Raw genomic sequence first — 22,181 nt, 5'->3', positions numbered from 1 at the left:
TTACAAAGGTATATTTGTCTGATATGATTGTTGCTATTGAAACCTCAACTGGCTTCCATCCTCGTCATGGTGTCATAAAATAACACTTGTGCTCACAACCCTGAGGCTGAAAATACATTTACTTTCAAAGCAGGCGTTTAAGTTGACAACCGTTTGCGTCGTGAACGTTATCACTCACATACTTGTATTCTGTGTGTTGAGAACACAGCGGAGAGGGTGGTCAGTACTTTGCTGATACTGAGATCACATGGGGACAATACATGTCATCAGCACCGTCCCCACTATGTATTTTCAGCATTTTCCACTGTGCACCACCATAATGGTCTCTGACTTGTTTCCATTTAGTTTTGCAGGTCCCTGACCCTGTTACGTCTCCAGACTGCCCCTATACCGCCCTCACCAGTCATGGTTTTCTGAGGACGTGCACAACCAATGCTGCAAACTGACGCAGGATACGTGAGGCAGCCATCATGCGTATGCGAACGTGTAGTTTATGGCAAGTATGTCTCTGCTTCCAGGTATCAAATTCCAAATAAATCAGTTGCACAGTGAATGTCAAACATCAAAGTAAAATAACAAACAACATTTTTTTTAGGTGGAAGGTTAAGTTAAAAAAATTCAGAGGAAAACAGGGTTTTAGTCATTCAACACCCGGGACGGCACCTACATTATAACACTTTGTCAGATGTACATTATGAGATATAATGATGAATATCATGATGATATCACGTGAATTCTTGATGGATTTTATTTAAAAACAATCATATGATCAATAAATTTGGAGCTGCAAAATCAGATGTTATTGAGAAGTTCCTCTTTAATATGTGGAAAGATTACAACTGCAGAGCAATCCTGAGTAAATACATCTGCAGTCTGTGTATGTAGCTCTACTGACAGGTTTATTATGTATGTAGGCTGGATATTATTGGGTGTGCCATCTGAATTATCTGAATGGCTCAGTAAATGGCACCAAATCCAAAAACTGAATTATTGCAGCAGGCAAACTTTGGATTGGAAATTTGGAAATTATAAATCGTGTTTTAATTGACACAAGACTTCCTTTTCATTTTACTTCTTTACAAGATATAAAAAGTAAATAGACATGTGACTCGAGGAAATTGCTTAAAATCTCTGTGATTCCATAACAATGTGATACACACATGCAAGTCTAAAATAACAACAGGCACAGTATAATAATACATAATAGGACGTTTGTTTTGAATAGAGACACCCTTACATAATTATGTTAGTGTAGTAACCAAAATACTTATGCTTATAAATGTATTGTTGGATTCATCAAAATGCATTATTTAGCGCCCTGTTTGTATTTCACTGGGGGAAAGGGATGTTGTTGACGGACACAGAAGTCCTTTCCTGGAATCATTTTTAAGCCCACCGAACTTGAGCGCCTCTGACTCTGAACATCTCAGTTTAGGAGGAGTTTGTGACTCCTGTAGCTCTGCTAGGACCTTTTTACCAAAACGTTTTTCACAACGTGAGAGTTGGGCTGAGCAGGAACAGCCACTGGGACCTGCCGGGGGAGACTTTTGCCTTGCAAACTCCGGTTTCCTGGCCAAGTAAACACTTTGTAGGAAATGAGCCAAACTAGCCGACAGTTATCTTGTACCAGAATTTGGCCAGGAGGTAAGAAAATAATGGCAGGCGACGCTGAGAGCGCTCCCAGCATGGCGCTAAAGACTGAGGAAAGTCATGTATATTTCTTTAAAAACGCACCTGGAATCGATGCTGGTCGGCTGAAAGAGCCCGAGAATGCAAACATTTACGGACACATGAATCCACACGCCTCCGACATGGAGAAACACTCCTGTCAGACAGCTGCTACTCCTCAGGAGTTGTTAAACGCTGGCTGCCGTGTGGGCGACAGTCGCTCCTTTTCTGCCTGCGCCACCATCTCAGAAACAGCGAGGGAACTCTGCAAAGCTGTGTCCGTTTCGCTGGGTTTGGCCATGGAGTCCAGTGACACAAGCGAAGGAGATGCCGCGTTCCCCCCGTGTGCCGCAAACGACCAAATGCGCGCGGAGTATTTATTCGGAGTGGAAGCCGTGCCGCTGAGCTGCCCCGGAGCCCAGCCTGCCGTTACCGACTACAGGTGTCCCGACCGAGATGAGCGGACGCTGAACGGCCACAAGCAACTGGTGAAAATGCTCAAAGGTTCCGATCCCGCTGCGGCTTTTCATCACCTCACCTCCACTCGGACATCTTTGAGTGCGCAAAACTTCACACTGTGCAAGGCTGATGACATAACTTTGAAAGAGATAGATCATCTGGACACAGCCCGCGCTACCTCTTGCCCGTATGCCCCAACTTCGCCAGACAACTTGGCACACTTCGGCCACACGGTGACAGAGAGTCCGTTCCGAGCCTACAATCCCCCCAACGAAGCGGGGGACTTCGGGGACGCCGCGGACAACAAGTCTGGTGGTTTTCAGCCTGAACAATACAGCGTCAAAGTCAAGTCTGAGGACAATGAGTGTGCAGGGGCGTCGTGGGGCAGTAATTACACCTTCAACGACAAGTACAACTCTCCGTTTTGGGGTTCGAGGCAGTGCATGAATGCGCACAGCAGCGGAGCCAACAACACCGCGTTCATATGCAATCCATACGAGAGGAGCGTCATGCGTCCTGAGCAGTGGTACCCTGGCGGGATGCTGAGGACGCCCTATCCCAACTCCAACTACGTGAAAAGTGAAGTCGGTGAATGGCTGGATGTCGCCTATAACGACACAAGGTAAGCAATGACAGGTTAATCATAATAATAATAATAATAATTATAATAATAATAATAATAATATCCTATATATGTATCCTAAATAGTCATGTAGTCAAAAAGCTGAGATAATATTTAGGGAATTAAAAATACTGCGTTTGTTCTGACTTCTAGAAAATAGGTGCAAGACAAAATTTGAGCCTTATTTCAAGCATATATTTAAATTTGACCACAGTGTGACCTTACTATGATCCAATACGTGAGGGCTGAGGGTGTCCTATCTCTCATCTAAGAGTTTTTTTGGCCAAGTGTAGTTTGATAATTCACTGGGAAGATTTCTGAATGCAACTCTATTATAAAATGTCAAAAATCAATCATCTAAAGATTACAAGTATTTATTCTTTTAAATTACAAGCCAAATGGCAAACTGAATTTTTTTAAAAAAAATATTCATATTTTCCCTTGCATATAGAACATTTTTATTTGAAGATTTTATCTGTCTACTTAATATACAGGCAGTGTAAAACTGAATGGGAGCGCATTTTTACATACATACGTTGAAATCCATTTGGTTGCATACCTGGCATTTCAGATAGAGCAACACAGATTCAGTTAGTTAAATATTTTTCTATTTTAAATTTGCTTAAGGAGTGAAAGTAACCTTATGAGACTATACAAAATAAATGAGAACAATGTTGCTTTAGCAAAACTTTGTAGTTCTGACAATAGTTTTTTTTTAGAATCTTGACGATCATAAAGCATGTATTTAAAATGACAAAAATAGTCTTTAACATTTTGCTAAAATACTATTTATGAATAAGATGTGATTATTTTCTTTAATGAACTTTCTAAATACACTAAATGAAAAAAACTATCTCTAATTGTTATTTGTCTTCTAACAACTGATATATTAATTTCGTAAATCAATCAGATGTGATTACACAGAATCAAATTACAGCAAAGAAACTCTGCTTGCCTTTTTTTTGAGTGGAAATGACTCCTGATAATTTCGTGACAATTGTGATAATTTTATATATGTTTCCAAAGGTCTTTACATGGTCTTTTCTATGTGTGTATGTGTGTGTAAAATGACTCTACACTTTAGAACCTAAACCTACATCTACTTGGTCTCTCCAGTCTTGAGTTTGGCCCTGAGTAATAGAGGGGACGCAGCGTGGACATGTTGACTGACAGTCATGGTATCATACGCCAGACAACAGTTTCGTGCAGCTGATGTCATCAGCCGTTCTGTGACTGCCAGCGAGCTGACTGGGGTGAATGATTGAGAGCACTGTCTGACAGCCATGTCTCTGGCTGTTAGAGTTCAGGACACAAATAACTAGCATACAGTAACTGCGTGTGGAGTGTAATGGATTATTAAACCAAGAACAGGAGTGTAGGGGAGAGCAGAGATCAATGGCGTTCTCAAATGTGAGGACAGTGAAACCAGCTTCCCATCACCGCTGGGAGAAGGTGCAGCAGCGGGGTCCGCCCAGCCAATATCTGCCTTGAATCGAAAAGATATGCCAGGTGCATGCTGTTTTAGTTTTACGGTTCTTCGCCTTCGTTGAGTATTTCGACTGCAGAGGGCGACAGGAAACATGTAAATCTACCGAAACATGTCTCCAGTCTGACCCAAACTTGGTTCAGACAGGGTTGTGTGGGAAGTTTAGACTACTTGGGCATTGAGACTCCCCTAAATTCGCAAGACTTTGCCCAAGTCTCGAAGCTCGTTCCAAAAAAATCAGGCTTACTGATGTTTTACCCAGCAGAAGGATTTCATTTCCCTTCAGAGTTCGTCCCATCTTTACATAATGCAGCTATTTTCATTTAAATATTGTTTCCGTTTAGAGTGGTTTGCGCTGATTCACTTGCCTTATCACAGGGAGGTGTTTTGCAAGCAATGAATGGAAGACTTTTCGAATGTAGGAAATATATTGGAAAAAAAGCTTAAATAAATAAACAACAAAAGCTCCTGTAAACACTCTTGCCTTATTATTAGTCACAGGGAGATGTTTTGCAAGCAATGAATGGAAGATTTTTCGAATGTCGGAAATATATTGGAAAAAAGCTCAAATAAATAAACAACAAAAGCTCCTGTAAATACACTCAGCCTTTGGTTAGCAATTGCAGCACTGATCTGCTGTTCATTTGCAACAAGCTGATCTCCGCTGAACTTCTTCTTCTTGCCAAATTGCTAAAACGTCTGTCACACAGCGAATGAGCACCTGTTGCTTAGCCTCTTGTTCCTGCTCCTGAGTTACTGTAGGCCTTCACTGACTGAATGTTTGCCTTAATGTCATTTGCTGAAAAAAATACAGTGCATTAGATGGACACATATGTTGCGTTTATTTGTGCTATAAGCATGTGGAACACGTCTCAGAAAACATGAGTGGGTTCTTGTTTGGGCCGTGCGGGACTGTAAGCTGGCACAGCTGGCTGAGGATACACACTGGGGCAGACAGTGTGCAGTTGGAGCTCGGTTCAGTTCTGGGAATGCGGTTGAGGGACTGGCAAGACCTGTCTGTCCACATCGGGTCAGTGCCGCCTAAAGACAAAAACACAACATTTTAAGTGTGTTATTTCTCTGTAGTTAAAAATAGTTGAACATCAGCTTGTGACACTGCCTTTTTTTTTTATTATTACTTTTGTTTACAATTTCCTGCACTTTGCACCTGGTTTCCATTTTTAGACGAAGAGGGAATTTCCTGGAATTATTCCACAAAAAAAGTTAAGACGATCATCTTGAATTTATAACCATTATAAGAATCACGTGAACAAGTGCCAAATGGATCATTTGGAACCAGCCATTAGAAGAATTTTAAAGGGGTTGTGGCAGAGGCAGAGTGAGAACTAGACGTCACATGGCTCACATCTGGACTTTGTTCCATGTGTTGAATATCTGGACTTTGTTCCATGTGTTGAATATCCAGAGTGGTGAGAGAGCAATGTGAGCATAAACTGCAGCGACAGACGTGGAGGCTACAGCTGAGAAACATTGACACGTGATTGTATTGGTGCACTTACAGTAAATGGCCTCAGTCTACAATTGGGCATGAAATGCATTATGATTGACCACTGTTTTCTGTCAAGGAGGAAGTGACCTCACAGCTGAGTAAAAACAGATTTCTAAACATCAGAGTGAATACACAAAATGAGGCAAATAAACTGAAACAAACTGAAACAACTTTGTGTATTTCAAACAGCCTGATCCACAACTATGCAGAAAAATATCACTAATGTGCCCCAGCAAGTTAAACATAGGAGACACAGAGGTGGGAATAATTCTAATACTCTGCTTCAGTAATCAAACAGCATTGTGCATGGACAAGAGTTTGAATTAGGTTTTGGTGATCTTTATAGTTAGAAAACACCAGACTACTGAAGACTACCCTTTATTTTGTATATAAAAAAAATTGGGGAGCTGTTTGGTACAGTGTGGTTCAGTAATGGTCAATTGTAAATGGAAAGAAAAAAGGGTTTTAGGGATATTGAATGTGTATCTGTGCTTCTTTTTTTTTGTGTTATACTTTTGCAGTACAATTAATCCTGTTAATATAAAGAGTATATACTCCAAAGGTGTGAGTAAACCTGAAGATGACAAATTTAGTTACTTAAGTATTTGCAGAAGTGATAAGAAGATGACAGAATAATTAGTATTCATGATTGTATGTCAATAATACCCTTAAGCCACACAAGCTGAAAAGTAAGAATAAATGCTTATATTCTCAAACTCTGACTACGATTAAATTCTTGCATTTAAAAAGTTCACCTAAGGTAACATAAACACTGTATGTAGTGAGATGTCTTTAATGTGTACAGCCTTACTCCTGAACAACACCAGAATCATCCAGTAAAACGAGGAAGCTCCAGGCCACAGGACTATTTAGTACCTTGCTTGACAAAGCACTTATGAGTTTGTCTTGCAAGTTCAGTTTCCCTACTAAAATGAAAAATTGTGTCTTAATGTCCTCAAAATTAAATCAGGACACAGTTGGAGGCTCTTCAGTCGAGCTTCATCCTTGTCTCTTTTACACCGAGCCTCCATATCTAAGTTGCAGGTCACTGAGGCAACGTTATGTCTGAGTCTTCTCCAATCTCTCTGTGTTCAAGGCTGCAGCTTCCCCCCACCCCCCACACACGCACTCACACACACACACACACACACACACACACACACACACACACACACACACACACACACACACACACACACACACACACACACACACACACACACACACACACACACACACACACACACACACACACACACACACTCTTACACTCTGCCCTCCTTAAATAACACACACACGCACACGCACACACACACACACACACACACACACACACACACACACACACACACACACACACACACACACACACACACACACACACACACACACACACACACACACACACACACACACACACACACACACACACAGACTATAGTTCTGGAGAATGAAGAGTAAGTATGTAGTGTTAAGACTTTGGACAACACAGAGGTTTTGCTGTGGCGTATGATGTTAGGTTTTATCTGTCTGATGGTCTATTAGTTTCACAACACAATAGTCACAGTGACCACAAAATGTTGAAAATTGTTTTCCTACAAGTGGTGTTTTGTGTGTTTGACTGCAGGTTCGAGGCTGGCAGAGAGCACATGTTCCCCATGGACTTCTTCTTCCCCCCACAGAGGACGTGCCTGATCTGTTCAGACGAGGCGTCAGGCTGCCACTACGGAGCGCTCACCTGCGGCAGCTGCAAAGTTTTCTTCAAAAGAGCTGCAGAAGGTAAAAACCTCAAAAGGTCCGTGTCGGGTTCTGAGTTCGGCACCCGCCCCTTTTGAGGTGTATGCTCACGACACATTAATTAAGATAATTTTCCGATTGATCAGTTAAACCAGTTTTCTTTGATTCCAGTTGGAATGATGATTATAATACTTTTACATTTTCAGTAACACCCTGTGATGGACTGGCAACCTGTCTTTGCCCATAGTGAGCTGGGATAGGCTCCAGCCCCCCCGTGACCCTGTTCAGGATAAAGCGGGTATAGATAATGGATGGATGGATGGATTTTCAGTAACCGGTTGTTTCTCTGTTTCTCATGTAGGCAAACAGAAATACCTGTGTGCAAGCAAAAACGACTGCACTATTGATAAGCTGAGAAGAAAGAATTGCCCTTCGTGTCGGCTGAGGAAGTGCTTTGAAGCTGGAATGACTCTCGGAGGTGGGATAGATGAATGCACTAAAACATGTTTTTGAAAGAAGAATTTGCATTTATTCATTTTAGGGCTGCAACGATCAGTCAATTAACCAATTAGTTGATTGAAAGAAAATCGGTAACAATTTTTTTTAATTGAGTCATCATTTGGAGCAATTTTGTATAAGAAATTGCTAAAAATCTTAGATTCCAGCTTATTACATGTTTTTTACATTTGGTTCCTTTAGTTCCCCATGATAATGAAATAAATATCTGTTTGACATTTTGCTCCATTATCTGACATTTTAAAGACCAAACAGCTTATCGTTTAATTGAGAAAATAATGAACAGATCAATTGATAATGTTGCAGCCCTAATAATTTTATCCTGCTGTTTATTTATTAGAATTACTAACCACTGACTATTTTATTCGTAATACGTGAAGGCATCAGTTGCATTTCCCTTCAGATATGGCTGTGAACAGTATGAGTAATATATATATATATACATGCAGTATGGACCATTGCAAACAGCGTGCACCACATACTAAATGAACAAAGCACACTACAGAGAAAGTGAAGTCCTAAAAGTGAAACTATTAATGGCTTTCCAAGACCAAGTACTTTATTCTCTCAACACTGCACATCTTAGCTGGCTGTCTTCAATTGCAGCATCACCACAATAGGGGATGTTACTGATAATCAAGCCCCTGACTGAGCTGCCATGCAATTTAGACCTCTTCCATTCACTTCTCCTTACTGTCAGCCAGACTTGCTCGTCATATTAGGCTGTAAAGATTGACATGTAGTGGGCTAATTTTAGTCCCGCGTTCAATTTTCACTCTCTCCCATTTTCTCATGCCGTTAACGGTGAAAATTGTACTGGAAGCACAAAGCTGACATGAGACATGTGAATTAAAGCAGCAGACATGCTGGTAATTTTGCCACCAGTCACTGACAAACCCATGGAGAGAAAATGCGATCTAATGCTGTGATTGTGAGTAGAAAGGCACACCTTTTCTGCTCGTGGCTTAAAAGATCCTTTCACTTATGTTCTCATCGTAGACATGTAATTCCCTCCCAGCATTTCACGGGGAAATTCATGGCAATAATCTGTGGAAGTGGAAGCAGAAAAATTTGACATGTGGTCTTATTATCCCAGTGGTCTTTTAACTCAAAACTCTAAGAAAAGGAGACTTCTAATTTGACCAATTGGATTTTTAACTTATTTATTACCACATTATAAAAATATTGACAGGTCTATCTATTAAATTATACTGTATCATCAGATCATATTGTTTGTTTCTCTCCTTGTAGTTTGGAAGGTTTGCAGAGAAGCAATGAATCTCTCACTTGAATGTTTAGAATCTGTTCAAAACCGAAGCATAGCTGTCATTATTGCTCGGAGGTTTGATGTATTACAATTTGAATTCCATATCATTTCTGGAATGTTAATTACACCCACAAATAGAAGCCGAGCAGGGACATTACTTTAGCCAAACAATGATCGCAGTTGCATTTTGCAGCAACCTGAAAGAAGCTCAGTGCTCTCATGTTTCACCCGTACAACTTGTTTAGCTCATTTTATGCAACAATGAAATTTCTTGCACGAGAGAATCCTCCTTTACAATCTAGTGTTAAGTTTTGTTTTGAATTTTGAATCATAGGATGAGCAGCCGTAATCCGTAAAGATAATTATTTTGACAGTAGTATAAATCACTCATCCATCCACGTCAAGGAAGCTGCCAAATCTGCCTTTGCCTCCAGTAACTTCCTCTAATTTCTCCATGGGGGGTCCCAGAGTGTTCGCGATCCAGGTGGGAGGTCTTGTCCCAGATGGTTCTGCCTAAAGAAAGGACGATGCAAAGGAGCAGGAACTCAATGATGAGGCCCTCCTGAATTGACTCTTTGCACGGAGGAGTCGCAATTAGCAGTAGATCATAAAACTAATCATGTCATAAGAAGATAATAGTGGAGTCATAAAAAGATTATATATTTATATTGCAAAGTAATTTGTAGTTGAAATTAAATATGGTGTAATACAAAGCAAGGTGACAACTGATGATCGCTGTAATGATTTTTTGATTCTTGATCATGTTTGGTGTTAATTGATCTAAATGCTGGAAAATAGTCAAAAAATAACTATTATACTCAAATCCAGTCCAAAGAGACATTTTGTTTTGTCAAATCAACACTCAAAAGCTCAAAGGTTTTCACAATATTATAAAATCATCACATTGGAGAAGCACGAACAGGAACCCCAAACAAGTAGCCAGTTTATTTTCTGTCAATCAACTAATCAAATGATCATCCCAGATTCAGTGTAATAAATGATTTAGGTCTTATTAAGGGAACATTTGGATGAAAGAAAGCCTTATTGGGATAATAAAAGAGTAATACTGTTTAGTCACATGACAATATTAGAGTCTGATATTAATTACGAAAAAGTTAAATTATATTATTCTCTCAGGAATACCGTCAAATGTATATAATTTCTCGCACAAAAACACAGTCTGCGGGAGAAACAAGTACACGTGGCACAGAACACAGTACAGTAGTAATAAGTAGTAATTACAAGGAGATAATAAACATTTCAGTGGAATTAAGCAGCAGCAGGTTTTGCATTTTCAAGATCTTTCTTGTCAATTTTACATTAAAACTATATGTGTGTTTCCGAATACAAGTTCTGGCCTGTGATCGTTAGTCTCAAGCTATAATTAAACAGGATTATATTTTTTTTGCTTTTCCAAGCACTGAGCCATTGTTTTTTACTCTGTAATGTGGTTACAGTCTATCAGAATTTAGAGTAATATAACTATAAATTAGAGAGAATGATTCAGCCCGGAAGTTTGTGCAATTTTGACACCCTCCTCCTCCACCTCCAATATTAATCAGACTATTATTGTATTGATGTAACCGGATATTTTGAGGACAATAATCGACTGATGCCTTGTTGTCATCAAATTAGCACTGAAGTTTTGCTCCAGAATTACCCTCACGTTTTTATCTTTATTATCTTATTTTTGCCATATATAAACCCAATGCAAAACAATTGTATTGCACCAATTACCTTGTAATTATAAACCCTAGTTTTATCTTTTTAGAAAGTTCTCATGTAAACTGCTAATATGTCATTGAATATAACTTTATTTACAATGACCCTGGTTTTATAAGAATCGTCTTTTGGGATTGTGCCTGATATCAAGTAAAGGGATCTGTGAGGTTGACAAGCGACAGGTGATTTGTCAGGTTCTATCACATAATGCTATAATGACACCTACAACCTGGACACCAAAGTGAGAGCAAAGTGGGATCTGCAAAGTCACACATTACACAAAGGCATTTCAAAAGGGAAGAAAAGGTGCTAAACTGACCTTTGCAATCAAGTAACCTAAAAAGACGGACGGGATAACGATATGATTGTAATGACGACCTGACTGGTAACGGCACAGAGAAAACTGAACGAAAAAATGTGAGTCTACTGAGTAGAAAATGGGCAATAAATTTCATGTGTGCAATTTTGATTTGAGGGAAAATTGGCTTGTAATGGATAAGTCTGCAGCTCATTCACTGCAGGTCAGTTTCAGCTGGAAACAAAGGAGCTGATGCTAGAGCTCAGTCTCCAGGTCAACCCATATACCAAAATCTGAATGCAAACAGTTTGACAACATTTTGACCAATTAAATGTTCTCCTGGACTAAAACTGTGAGCGCAACAAAGACTCGAGCCTCAATAAATTTTTTGGGCGTCTTAGTATGTTTATATTGGCTTCAGCTCAAGTATGGAGATGTTAAGGTTAGCTCAACCCAACCTATTTACACTGCACTCTGCAAAGATCAGATGCCTGCCTGTGTCACAGACGAGGATCACAAGGAGGAACTTTTAATTAACCATTTTTATTTGAAATGTTTGTAATTGGATCAGGAATGGAAATGTGAAACTTACAAATTATCCGTCTTATATAATCTGCCATTTTCTTTCAACCTTGCTACTTTTCAGAGAGACTTAAGTCGTGTCTATAACTGGAAATTCAATATTTATCAAACTGAACTGAAGAACAGGGCTACAGTTTTAATGAGACATTTTCTACATAGTCACTTTAACTGAGTCAATAGTGATAAAATAGATTAAAAAAATAAGAAGTTTCCTCTTATTTTTATTCTGTTTTTTTTCCTCTTATAGCCACAAAAGATTCATTGTTAAAGAATTAGATCATAAACTTCTGCGTGTTTTAAAGATCTTTAAAATAGACAAACAGCAGAAGTGTCTGTTCCTCAGTGCAGTCGGCACAACTGTCATTGTGAAATAACAGGCTGAGCTGAATTTTAACTGTTCGATGCTGCATTCCTTGTGGAAAAAGAACAGGCAGTGATTGACTGTAGTAAATGATTGGTCTTCAAACTGGTTAAAGAACTAAATGTATTCAGCAGCTGTTTAGCAGAATATAATTATTTCATCGCTATTGCATTGTTGCTCACTATACATGGCGGTCTACTCTACCAAATCAAGAATCCTACTTCAATTTAGTTTAAGTGCACGCTCTTATATGGAGCAGCTGCTGCAGGATTTTCAGCATTTTAGAGGGAGAGGAATAGCAGCTTTAAAAATTCATCAAAATTGGGAACCAGGGATTTTTGTTTAACATATAGTATTTGTTGTTATTGATTCTGTTGTATCTAAACCCTAGATGATTGTCGTGCGTTAACAAACACAAATGTAATGCAAATATGCATGCTTTTTTTTTTTTCGCTTTACAGTTAAAAAATATATTTTTAGAAGAGTGCAAAGGCGAAAGAAAAAGAAAAAAAATAATGTCTGCTTCCACTTTGCCAGTAAGGACATGATGATGGTAGGCCTTTTCCATGAGATGAGGCTCATCTGTTCAGAGAGTTCTCTTTCAAATGGAATATGATTCAATATCTTTAAAGCTATTAGTAGATCAGTATTGAGTATTGTTGGGTAAAATTAATATTTCCCTTAAAAAGCTTACTTAAAACCCGCAGTTGCGGTATGAGTAATTTCTAACAGATGATTTGGAAAGCAGAAACGTATTAACTCTCAGCACAGTGGTTGTGTTCTGATGATGGTTTGCAAAGTGTTTTCCCCCGATGGTCAAAAGACAGAACAGTCATTGTGTAAATGTTCCAATTGTCATAGAATTTAATTGATTTTAAATAAATTATTGAGAGCTGATGGATAACCAAATCTATAATTGTGTTAATTTTAAATGGTATTATCGAATCATCTGTTCATTCTCCACATCCGAGATAGACAGACTGTGCAACAAAGAATCTTAGTCAAAGTCAATCATGTTAGACACAAATGTTTGGAAACAACAGCTGGATTCATCAGTTAAACTAATGTGTCGAAACTAAACTGAGGGGATTGAACTTTCAATTTTTGGAGAGCAGTTCACTGTGCAAAAAATATTATTTGATTGTTAGTCTCATTTGACTGTTGAGTGTCATTTGCAAAAGACATGCAGCTCAGGTGGACTGGAGGCTGAACCTGCCTTTCTTCTTAACTAGCTTTGTGATACATTAGTATAAACATTAAATATCACAGCTTAAATTGTGACCTTAGAAGACATTAACAGATTTCAATTTTCTTTTTCTTTTTTCTGTTGTTTGTAGCTCGTAAGCTGAAGAAGATTGGACAACAAAAAAACCCAGAGGAGGACCATCCTGTTCAGGATCCAGCAGAGGCTATTCAGAACTTCTCTCCTAAATCAGGTCTGAGCTTCAACTCCCAGGTGGTCTTCCTCAACATCCTGGAGTCCATTGAGCCTGAGGTGGTGAATGCAGGACACGACTGTGGCCAGCCAGACTCAGCCGCCACACTGCTCACCAGCCTCAACGAGCTGGGAGAGAGACAACTGGTCAAAGTGGTCAAGTGGGCGAAAGGACTGCCAGGTGAGACACTGGTTGAAGCAGTGCTGATTTATGTAACAGAAGAATACAATACAATGTCAAAGTTCATTCATTTTAAGTCACTTATGTTCGCCTGATAAATGTATGTTCTTGAATTCACTCTCCTTTTTGCTCCATTTTATTCTCTACCAACTACTGAAATGTGTGAGGTCTTTGGTTCGTTGTGCTCACTGCTCGATGCTAACTGTCTGTCTGCAATTTGTTGCTGGGCAGGTTGTCCACTGGGTTTATGAGAGCTTTTTCACCGAAAAACAGCTACATGTTGTGTGAAAACAGTATTAATGAGAGCAGCGAGGGAATCAAACCGAAACAATGTGCTAATGAATGCTAAAGTGCTCCGTAGAACTGAGGTGATAATGTCTGTGGCTTTGAGAACTAGTTATCTGATCAATTGTTGAGGTAAAAAACATACTGATTATAGCAGTTTCAGATATGTATTAGAGTCCAAATAATGAATATGAGCTATCAAACACAATGCAGTGAAACAGCTTCATTGTTAATTTTTTGAGCTGCGACTTCTGACCTGTCTTCCCTTTTGTCAGACAGAAAAAATGTAGCATGAGAAAATAAGGAAAACATGGAAAAACTAACCAGAAGGACCGCAGCTCAATTATTTCCCAACAAAAATGTAAATAGAAAAAGTATTTATGTCACAGACATGGTTTAAAAAAAACAACAACAATGTTTTCATAATTTTGCATATAATAATCTATGACAGAGATCTGAGGAATCTGAAATATGTGTCACAGATGCCTGTTTGATGATTATGATTTTATAGCTGAATCCAGAGTCGACCTTAAGGGTGTTAAAAGTTGCAGATGGCGTGCCTCTGATTATGGCATCTGTGGTCAGCTTGAATTCAAGTTCAAATGGATTCCAAACATGAGCAGTTTTCACTGTGAAATAAAGAGTCACAATTTATATAAAATCTTCAAAGGACATGAACCTTTTCATTCTGACAACACCCAAGTGTGTTGCTTTTTGTTGGAGGAATTAAATTAGTTGCCAATTTTCTGTCTGAGAACAAGAGATAAGTTACAGAAACAGACAAATTTGACAGGGGCTGTCAATTATTTATTTTGTCTTTTAATTGTTTTAATTTCCTTTTCAGTTAATATTCAAAGGAGATTTTCCCGGCAGTGGTGCCTGGTGGGGTCCCTGGCCTCAGCCCAGGGTTATAATCCCACCATTAAGTCATTCCTTCATTCATTGCCCAGGCCACACCCTTGTAGGAGATTAGCAAGTGGGAGGGCACATCTCATTCTGAGCGGCTCGTTGAAAGGGAGTCAGTGCATTGGGGTTCACCATTTTTATTATCCTTTTTTACCATTAAAAAAAAAAAAAAAAAAAAAAAATTCCAATCTAGTCATATGTTAATCCTACAGATAAAATATATAGTTAAAAAGTAGAGCCCCTGAAATCAATCCCTGAGGAACCCCACAAGTTACTGTAGAATATTTTAAAAGATGATGAGACTACACGAGACAAACCAATTAAATCAGTTTCAGAATAGCCCGTGCGTTGCTGGGTTGATTTTAGGTGATTATCAATTTAACATTATGTTCAGGTAATATAAAAATGTATACGAATTCATGTTTCTATTCGTACAAAATATCCCATGTTGTGTCATACCTGTTCTTCAATCTTTGTTTTTAGGTTTTAGAAATCTCCATATGGACGACCAGATGACTGTCATCCAACAGTCTTGGATGGGGGTGATGGTGTTTGCCTTGGGATGGAGATCCTATAAGAATGTCAATGGCAGGATGCTTTACTTTGCCCCGGACCTTGTGTTCAATGAGTAAGTACAGCTCTAAATTTTTCCATTCAATTATGTTCTCTAAAAGGTTTCAATTTGAGGGTGTGCTCCTCTTTGTTTTGAGAGATCACCCCCAGTGAGCAAGCTGGTGCTCTCATTTGTCTTTCTCTTTCTGTCGTTCTTACATTTCCCTTCCTGTTCACGCACAAACACAAAGACATATCCACAATTTTACAAATGTACAGCAGAAATGGTTGCAGGCTTTTTAGTAGCCTGTCCATCCAAGTTCCTCCTAAAGTGATCTTTTGTTACCGTGAAATTAAAGTGTGGTACATTTTTCAGCATTCAAACTCTCCCGGCCCTGAGGCATGAAATTTATTCAGATCTGAATATTCCAGACAATAATCGTGGTAAGATCTGTATGAGTGTTAGTGGGGAATACTAATGGTTACAAAATCTAAATTCTTATTAAGTTCCATCAAATGTTTACTGCAACAGACATGTAGAAGTAGATGATATTTAGTCAAATCTGGTGACATACAAGATATTTTACACATTATGTTAAACGTTATACGACAAATCCAGTAACAGCACAGCTGTATTCCCATGCATCAATTATTTTTCCACAGACCTAAACAAACACTATACATTTACAAATGCACGGGTCTAACCATCTTAAACACATTTAAGTATGCAATTTACTAAAATTTCACACATTTTGAGAACTGAGAAATAAACATAAAAAAACCAGCGTTTGTATCAAATTCTCAGAATGACAGAACAGACTTATGATTATGGCCAGTTTTGGAAAGGCCAAAAAACTTGTATTATGATTTGGGCAACATCTGTTCCTGCTGCATATCAAATTCAGTTGTAATGAATCCAATTGTGCAGTTGTAGAAAAAGCCAGGGTCTTGATGAAAAAGAGCATTTGTGCTCAGCAAACTTGCACTGAATAAACAAAGCTTTTTCTTTTTTAGAATAAAAACAAATTATTCAAACTATCCAAACACCAAGGTGTCAGGAAATAAGATGATTAAAAAGTGCATGAATAGAAAATAGTGTTTCACATTGAGGCCACTATTCAAAAGCCCAACTTCCAAAATAGCACATTAAGTGATTTACGTTTAATTATATGTCAAATTGAGCTGTTAGACAGCTCTATAGCTTCTGTTTGGTGTACGACAACCAAACTGGATCATATGATAGATGAGGAGGTCCATTAGTGTAATGTGGTTATTGGTTTATCTTTCCTTCAGAGCATTGTATTTGCCAGTTTTTCTATTTCAATTCTATTTGTGACACTAGCACATAAAAAAGTAATTGTGTGTACTCTACTATTTTTGTGTCTTTTTTTCAGAGTGCGGTTAATGAAAATGTTGAGAGCCAGCGCATTACGAGAGTGTAATTAAAAGCCCATCCAACAATTTAGACTGACACTTCCATGAAGTTGACAGACAAGAGAAAAACAATGGTCAAAATTGAATCAGCAGAGGCAGAAATCTTGACTTTTAGTTTTAAGAATGGCCCCTTTTTTTTTTTACCTCCACCATAGAGGTTATGTTTTCGGTGTGGTTTGTTTGTTTGTCAGAAAGATAACGAAAAAACTATCGGCCTTATATTCCTGAAACTTGGCGGAGAAGTGTACAATTGGTCAAGGAAGAACTCATTAAATGGGATCCAAATCACAGGGTGGATCCACAGATTATTTTTCTCTTTCAATAAAAATGCGAGATAAAAATGACAGTCAAAACTTAGCGAAACTCAAAAATAATTGAAAACTCTAAGTAGAACAAAATTAACTTGAAGGAGTCTTGAAAGAAAAGGGAAGAGGATTAAAATGAATCTACAAGAAAACTAAAACGAATTTGAATCTGAGTGAATCTAAGTGAATCTCAATGAATCTAAGTGAATCTGCATGATCAGCTCGAGTCTCCCTCTTTTAAGGTGAAGAGGCTGGTCAAGGATCAGGGTGTTGAATTTCACCTTATCGATACCCTGTCTCAGGGGGAGAGGAGGGGTGTCATGAGGGCTCACGTTTAGCACGATTTGACTCAAACTATGTATAAAGGAAGTCCCTTATTTCACTTCAGCAACGTAAGATGAGATATATCATTACAACACAGATCACATTTTAAACGATAATGTCATTCTACCTAATTACTCAGATAGAGAGGTGAAGGAGGGCGGCGAAGAGTGAGAGAGAGGGGTGAGAGACAGAGGAGTAGAGAGAGTGTCCGCATATTCACGTAAAGTCATAGTTTGCGATACAGAACACTTTCTGTCAATGTCACACTGTTAGCAGAATCATCAGAGTACATTATAGCAGGGTATATAGTTAGGAATTACAAAGTCCATATTTTGTTCTTATAGTTCGTGAGTTTTTCGTGGCGTATGACCACATGAGGGAGACGTGGATCTTCGAGGTGGTCAATCCTGGTGGTCATCTGGCGTTTAACAAAAGTTCACATCCTATAGGGATGTGGGGGCGAAGTCAGCTTGATGGGTCCTTCTCAGGTCACAGAGATAACGGGTGAGGAGATGTGGTTCTGGCACTTTGTGAAGGATACTTCAAAGCGGGTTCGCTACAAGTTTGTCCTTTACAAGTGGTTGAAACCTCAATACAGTCGTAACTGGAGACTGAATTAAGGGTTGACTGGATGATTGTCGGTTCTTCCTCGCAAAAAGTGTAGGTGTACTTACTGTATATACTTCAACTCCAAAAAAAACCAACAACGATCATTGCAGACATACAGTTTAATGGTTTAAAATGGGTATGAAAAGATAGCAGCATACAGACAGTAGCTGCTGGTATAACTGACCTTTAGGGAAATATTATGATATTGTGATATTTTGCCAAGAGTTAGATAAAAAGATTGATAATACCACTCTCACAGCTGTGCAGTAAACACAAGAAAGCAGCTTGTAAAGGTACAGCAAGCAACTAGATACCTTATCTTAGTTTAGCGTAAAGACTGAAAATTTACAGGAAAAGCTCAGTGAACTACCATTTTTTTTAACTTAATAAATGAATTAAACCACAGCCTGATAATTAGGGAGCTTTGTAGGTGCTGGTGGGTGTATTTTGATACCACTTGAAAGTGCCGGGCAAGCCTCCACTGCCCCCGTTTCTCATCTTTACGATAAGCTAAGCGACTGCTCACGACCATTATTTACCTCACAAACATGGGAGTGGTATTAATCCTCTTTTTTAATCCCGGAAAGAATGTCGATAGGCATGTTTCCAAACATACAAAGCTATTATTATAATTAAGTTGATATTGTGCAGACTGTCTGATTTTTTTTAGGTATGTCTGTTGTGTGTCAGCGCTCAGTGTCAATACACAAAATATCACCATGCACTTACCAGGACTGTCAATTGTCATACTATGAATTGCAATTAAAGATTTAATTGTTTTTTTTTCTATTGATTTTATGCCACTGTTGTAGTATAAACTTAGTCCTAGTATAATAAAACCCGTTATGAAGAAAAGGGAGCCATTTGTTGGTTGTGATGTCGGCCTTTGCAACTTAATCTATGATGTTATTGTCAATAGATAAGTCAGATTTGTTATATAGCACAGTAAAACACAACAGGGGTTGACCAAAGTGCCAAAAACAGCGAGATAGACTTGAATAATAGATGCTCACTGAAACAGCTGGTGGTGATAATTTGCCACTGATGTCCCATTAAATAATAGCCTAAGGGAGCACAAAGAGATGACGTCATTAAAAGAGCACCAGTCAAACCTCAAACGGTTGAAGTAATGACGGAAATGTCGGGCCGGACGTTTACTAGACCTTACATCTCTTGCATTTATTCCAGTTTATAGCTTTTTTAGTTTACCAAGAAACAATAATTGTAGTATACGCTGGCCTGTGCAGTATATAACTGCATATCTGAAACTTCATTTCCAGAGACTTAAAAAAATTTCAGCTCCATTTCATATCTAATTCTTTCAATTTGAGCTCTTTTGGTGACATCTAATTCCCAAAATGTGCTTCATTTCACCTTTATCTTCTCAGCACAAGAATGTGAATATGTTACAAACTATTTCCTGATTCATAATAAAGGCAGAATCATCTCATGTTGGAAGAGATGGAAAACTTTGATGAGAATGTCCTTGGTCACAGATCGTTCCGACATGGTGAACATTAAATATCCAATCATCTCTTGCCAAGAACTTTGAGCCAACAATGGATGAGGGTGATTCAGAGTTGTGTTTTTAACATCCTGCTCCAGATGTCAAAGATTACATATCAGAAATCTCTATATGTATATAATGTATTTCAGAGTCAGTGTCCCTGTTACACCAGTGATAGATATGGATTTAACCTCTGACATTCTTTCCTCTTCAGCAATCATTCGTTACAGAATACATTTCCAAGTTGTAAAGCAATTTATCCTTCACTTTTTGGGATTTGAATATTTCCATTTGTCTCAATTTCTCATCCTGACCTTTTTTCATTTGCAGACATCGAATGCACATTTCCACCATGTATGAGCACTGCATGCGGATGAGACATCTTTCACAGGAGTTTGTGCTGCTGCAGATCACCCAGGAAGAGTTCCTTTGCATGAAGGCTTTGCTCCTCTTCAGCATTAGTAAGTACATTGAACATCTGAGACAGTTCCTGTTGCACACGAACGGAGCTCAGCACCGTGCCCTGCATAAAGCAGGGAGAAGCAAAACCCTTTGTAAATTATAGGTGTTCGTGTGCATTTGTGATTTCTACATAGACTTGAGTAGAGAGCTTACAACAAATGTTTTGTCAAACTTTGGAAATTGGCAACAGAGACACTTGAAGTGCTTCAATGTTTTGAGTGACGTTTGCATTTCAAGAGGGGCAGAACGTCCATGACGGAAGAGGGCGCGTCAGGTCAGGAGCACAACCAAGTGGGATTTCTTTGACATTCGCAGGGTTGTTCACCAAGGATTTGTCCCCCAGGGTCAGACTGTCAACACCGAGTTCTACTGTGAGGCTCTGAAACGTCTGAAGATTAACATTCGGTGCAAACGACCTGAACTGTACCGTGATGGCACTTTGGCTCTCCTTACCAGCAGCAACACAATCATCACTCCCCACTTAACCTACTCACTGGATTTGGCTTGCTTCTTTCTGTTCCCCAAAAATGTGACTCAAAATTCGATGTGCTCAAGTTTCAGGTCCGTGGGGAAATCAACAAATATGCTCGTATTAGTCGTCACAAGAAGGCGTGTAACTCGGGTGCTGGTGCCGATCAAACGGTTATAGCTTCCCTTTGCTCCGTGCACACCACCGTGCTGCGCTCTCCTCATGCACAAGCAGCAACCAGCAGTGACATCACCCATTGGTTTGTGAACTGCTGTTATGAAGCCTTGAGATTGACTCTTTGGCCGTCGCCATTTAGTTGAGACCGGTTTGGAGCCAGAAGTAACCATATTTGGATGAGCTAAGGAGGAGCGAGCGGTGGATCTGACTCGATCTGATTGGAAACACCAAATTATCACATTGGCCTCACTTTTCAGACCTGGAAGCTACGTCTCTGAACTTTTTAATCACATCTCTAACAGTCAGAAATTGATCAGCTAAGCATGAATGCTAAACAGATTTTTGTTCTGTCCAGTTCCAGTTGAAGGTCTGAAGAGTCAGAAGTACTTCGATGAACTGCGTCTCACCTACATCAATGAACTCGATCGCCTCATCAACTATCAGATGATGACAAATTGCCCTCAGAGGTTCTACCGGCTCACACGACTCCTGGACTCTCTGCAGATGGTGAGACACCTTGCTGCTACTCAGTCCCCAGTTTACTATTGTTACATGCACACATTCCTTCTCCCACTAGACGGAAAAGACAGGACTTTGGCTTCGCTGTAAAAGTTTCTAAAAAGCCAAAGTTGTCTGAACACGTGGGTTCAGTTTACCAAACTTGACAAACTGGAAAAACGACTGTAATAACATCACATTGAAACATTTCTTGGCAACACGTGCAATTAAGTCAGGGGATGTTAAATTAACAATAGCCCGTTAAAAAAAAATGTATGCATTAAGGCCAGGACAAGCAGAATAGGATACCACAACTGTATTTTAGGGTAGAAAAAAAGCCTAATGGACAAGTTCACTTTGATTTAGACGCTCTAAATTTTAAGCCTGACCATCTGTTTTAGGAAAGCGCTTTAGCTGGGTGTATAACATATGTTTTCATGACTCATGTTTCCTGAGTTGCTGTTAATGCACTTTGTGTAATAAATTTCTTTCACATAATGTCATCTACTTGTGTCTTCTCTTCTGTTTCAGACTGTAAAGAAGCTGCATCAGTTTACATTTGACCTGTTTGTCCAGGCTCAGTCGCTCCCCACGAAGGTCAGCTTCCCAGAGATGATTGGAGAAATAATCTCAGTACATGTACCAAAGATCCTGGCAGGTTTGGCTAAACCAATCTTGTTTCACAAGTAGAAGGAGGCTTTTTTTTATTTTTTTTTATTTTTTATCAAACAGTGACTCATCTTTGCTGCCTCCACAAACTTTAACAAAGGCTTCGAACTGTTTCCTCACATCTTCAATCTGATTGCTTT

General features: G+C 39.0%; 1 protein-coding gene across 1 annotated transcript; it reads left to right on the top strand.

The window, feature by feature from the left end:
* Positions 1-1,595: 1,595 nt before the first annotated feature.
* Positions 1,596-22,181, top strand: ar (androgen receptor). The gene is made up of 8 exons (XM_069700523.1): positions 1,596-2,749; positions 7,373-7,524; positions 7,844-7,960; positions 13,566-13,844; positions 15,519-15,663; positions 20,097-20,227; positions 21,230-21,381; positions 21,904-22,181. The coding sequence occupies exons 1-8, from the start codon at positions 1,596-1,598 to the stop codon at positions 22,060-22,062; spliced, it is 2,289 nt and encodes a 762-aa protein (XP_069556624.1). The 3' UTR covers positions 22,063-22,181.

The sequence above is a fragment of the Brachyistius frenatus genome, unplaced genomic scaffold (genome assembly GCF_029030835.1).
Source record: "Brachyistius frenatus isolate BFR_SWC_R1_liver_20210118 unplaced genomic scaffold, ASM2903083v1 Contig_34, whole genome shotgun sequence".
Lineage (NCBI taxonomy): Eukaryota > Metazoa > Chordata > Actinopteri > Embiotocidae > Brachyistius > Brachyistius frenatus.
The sequence above is the reverse complement of the archived record's forward strand: the minus strand, read 5'-3'. Positions and strand labels throughout refer to the sequence as shown.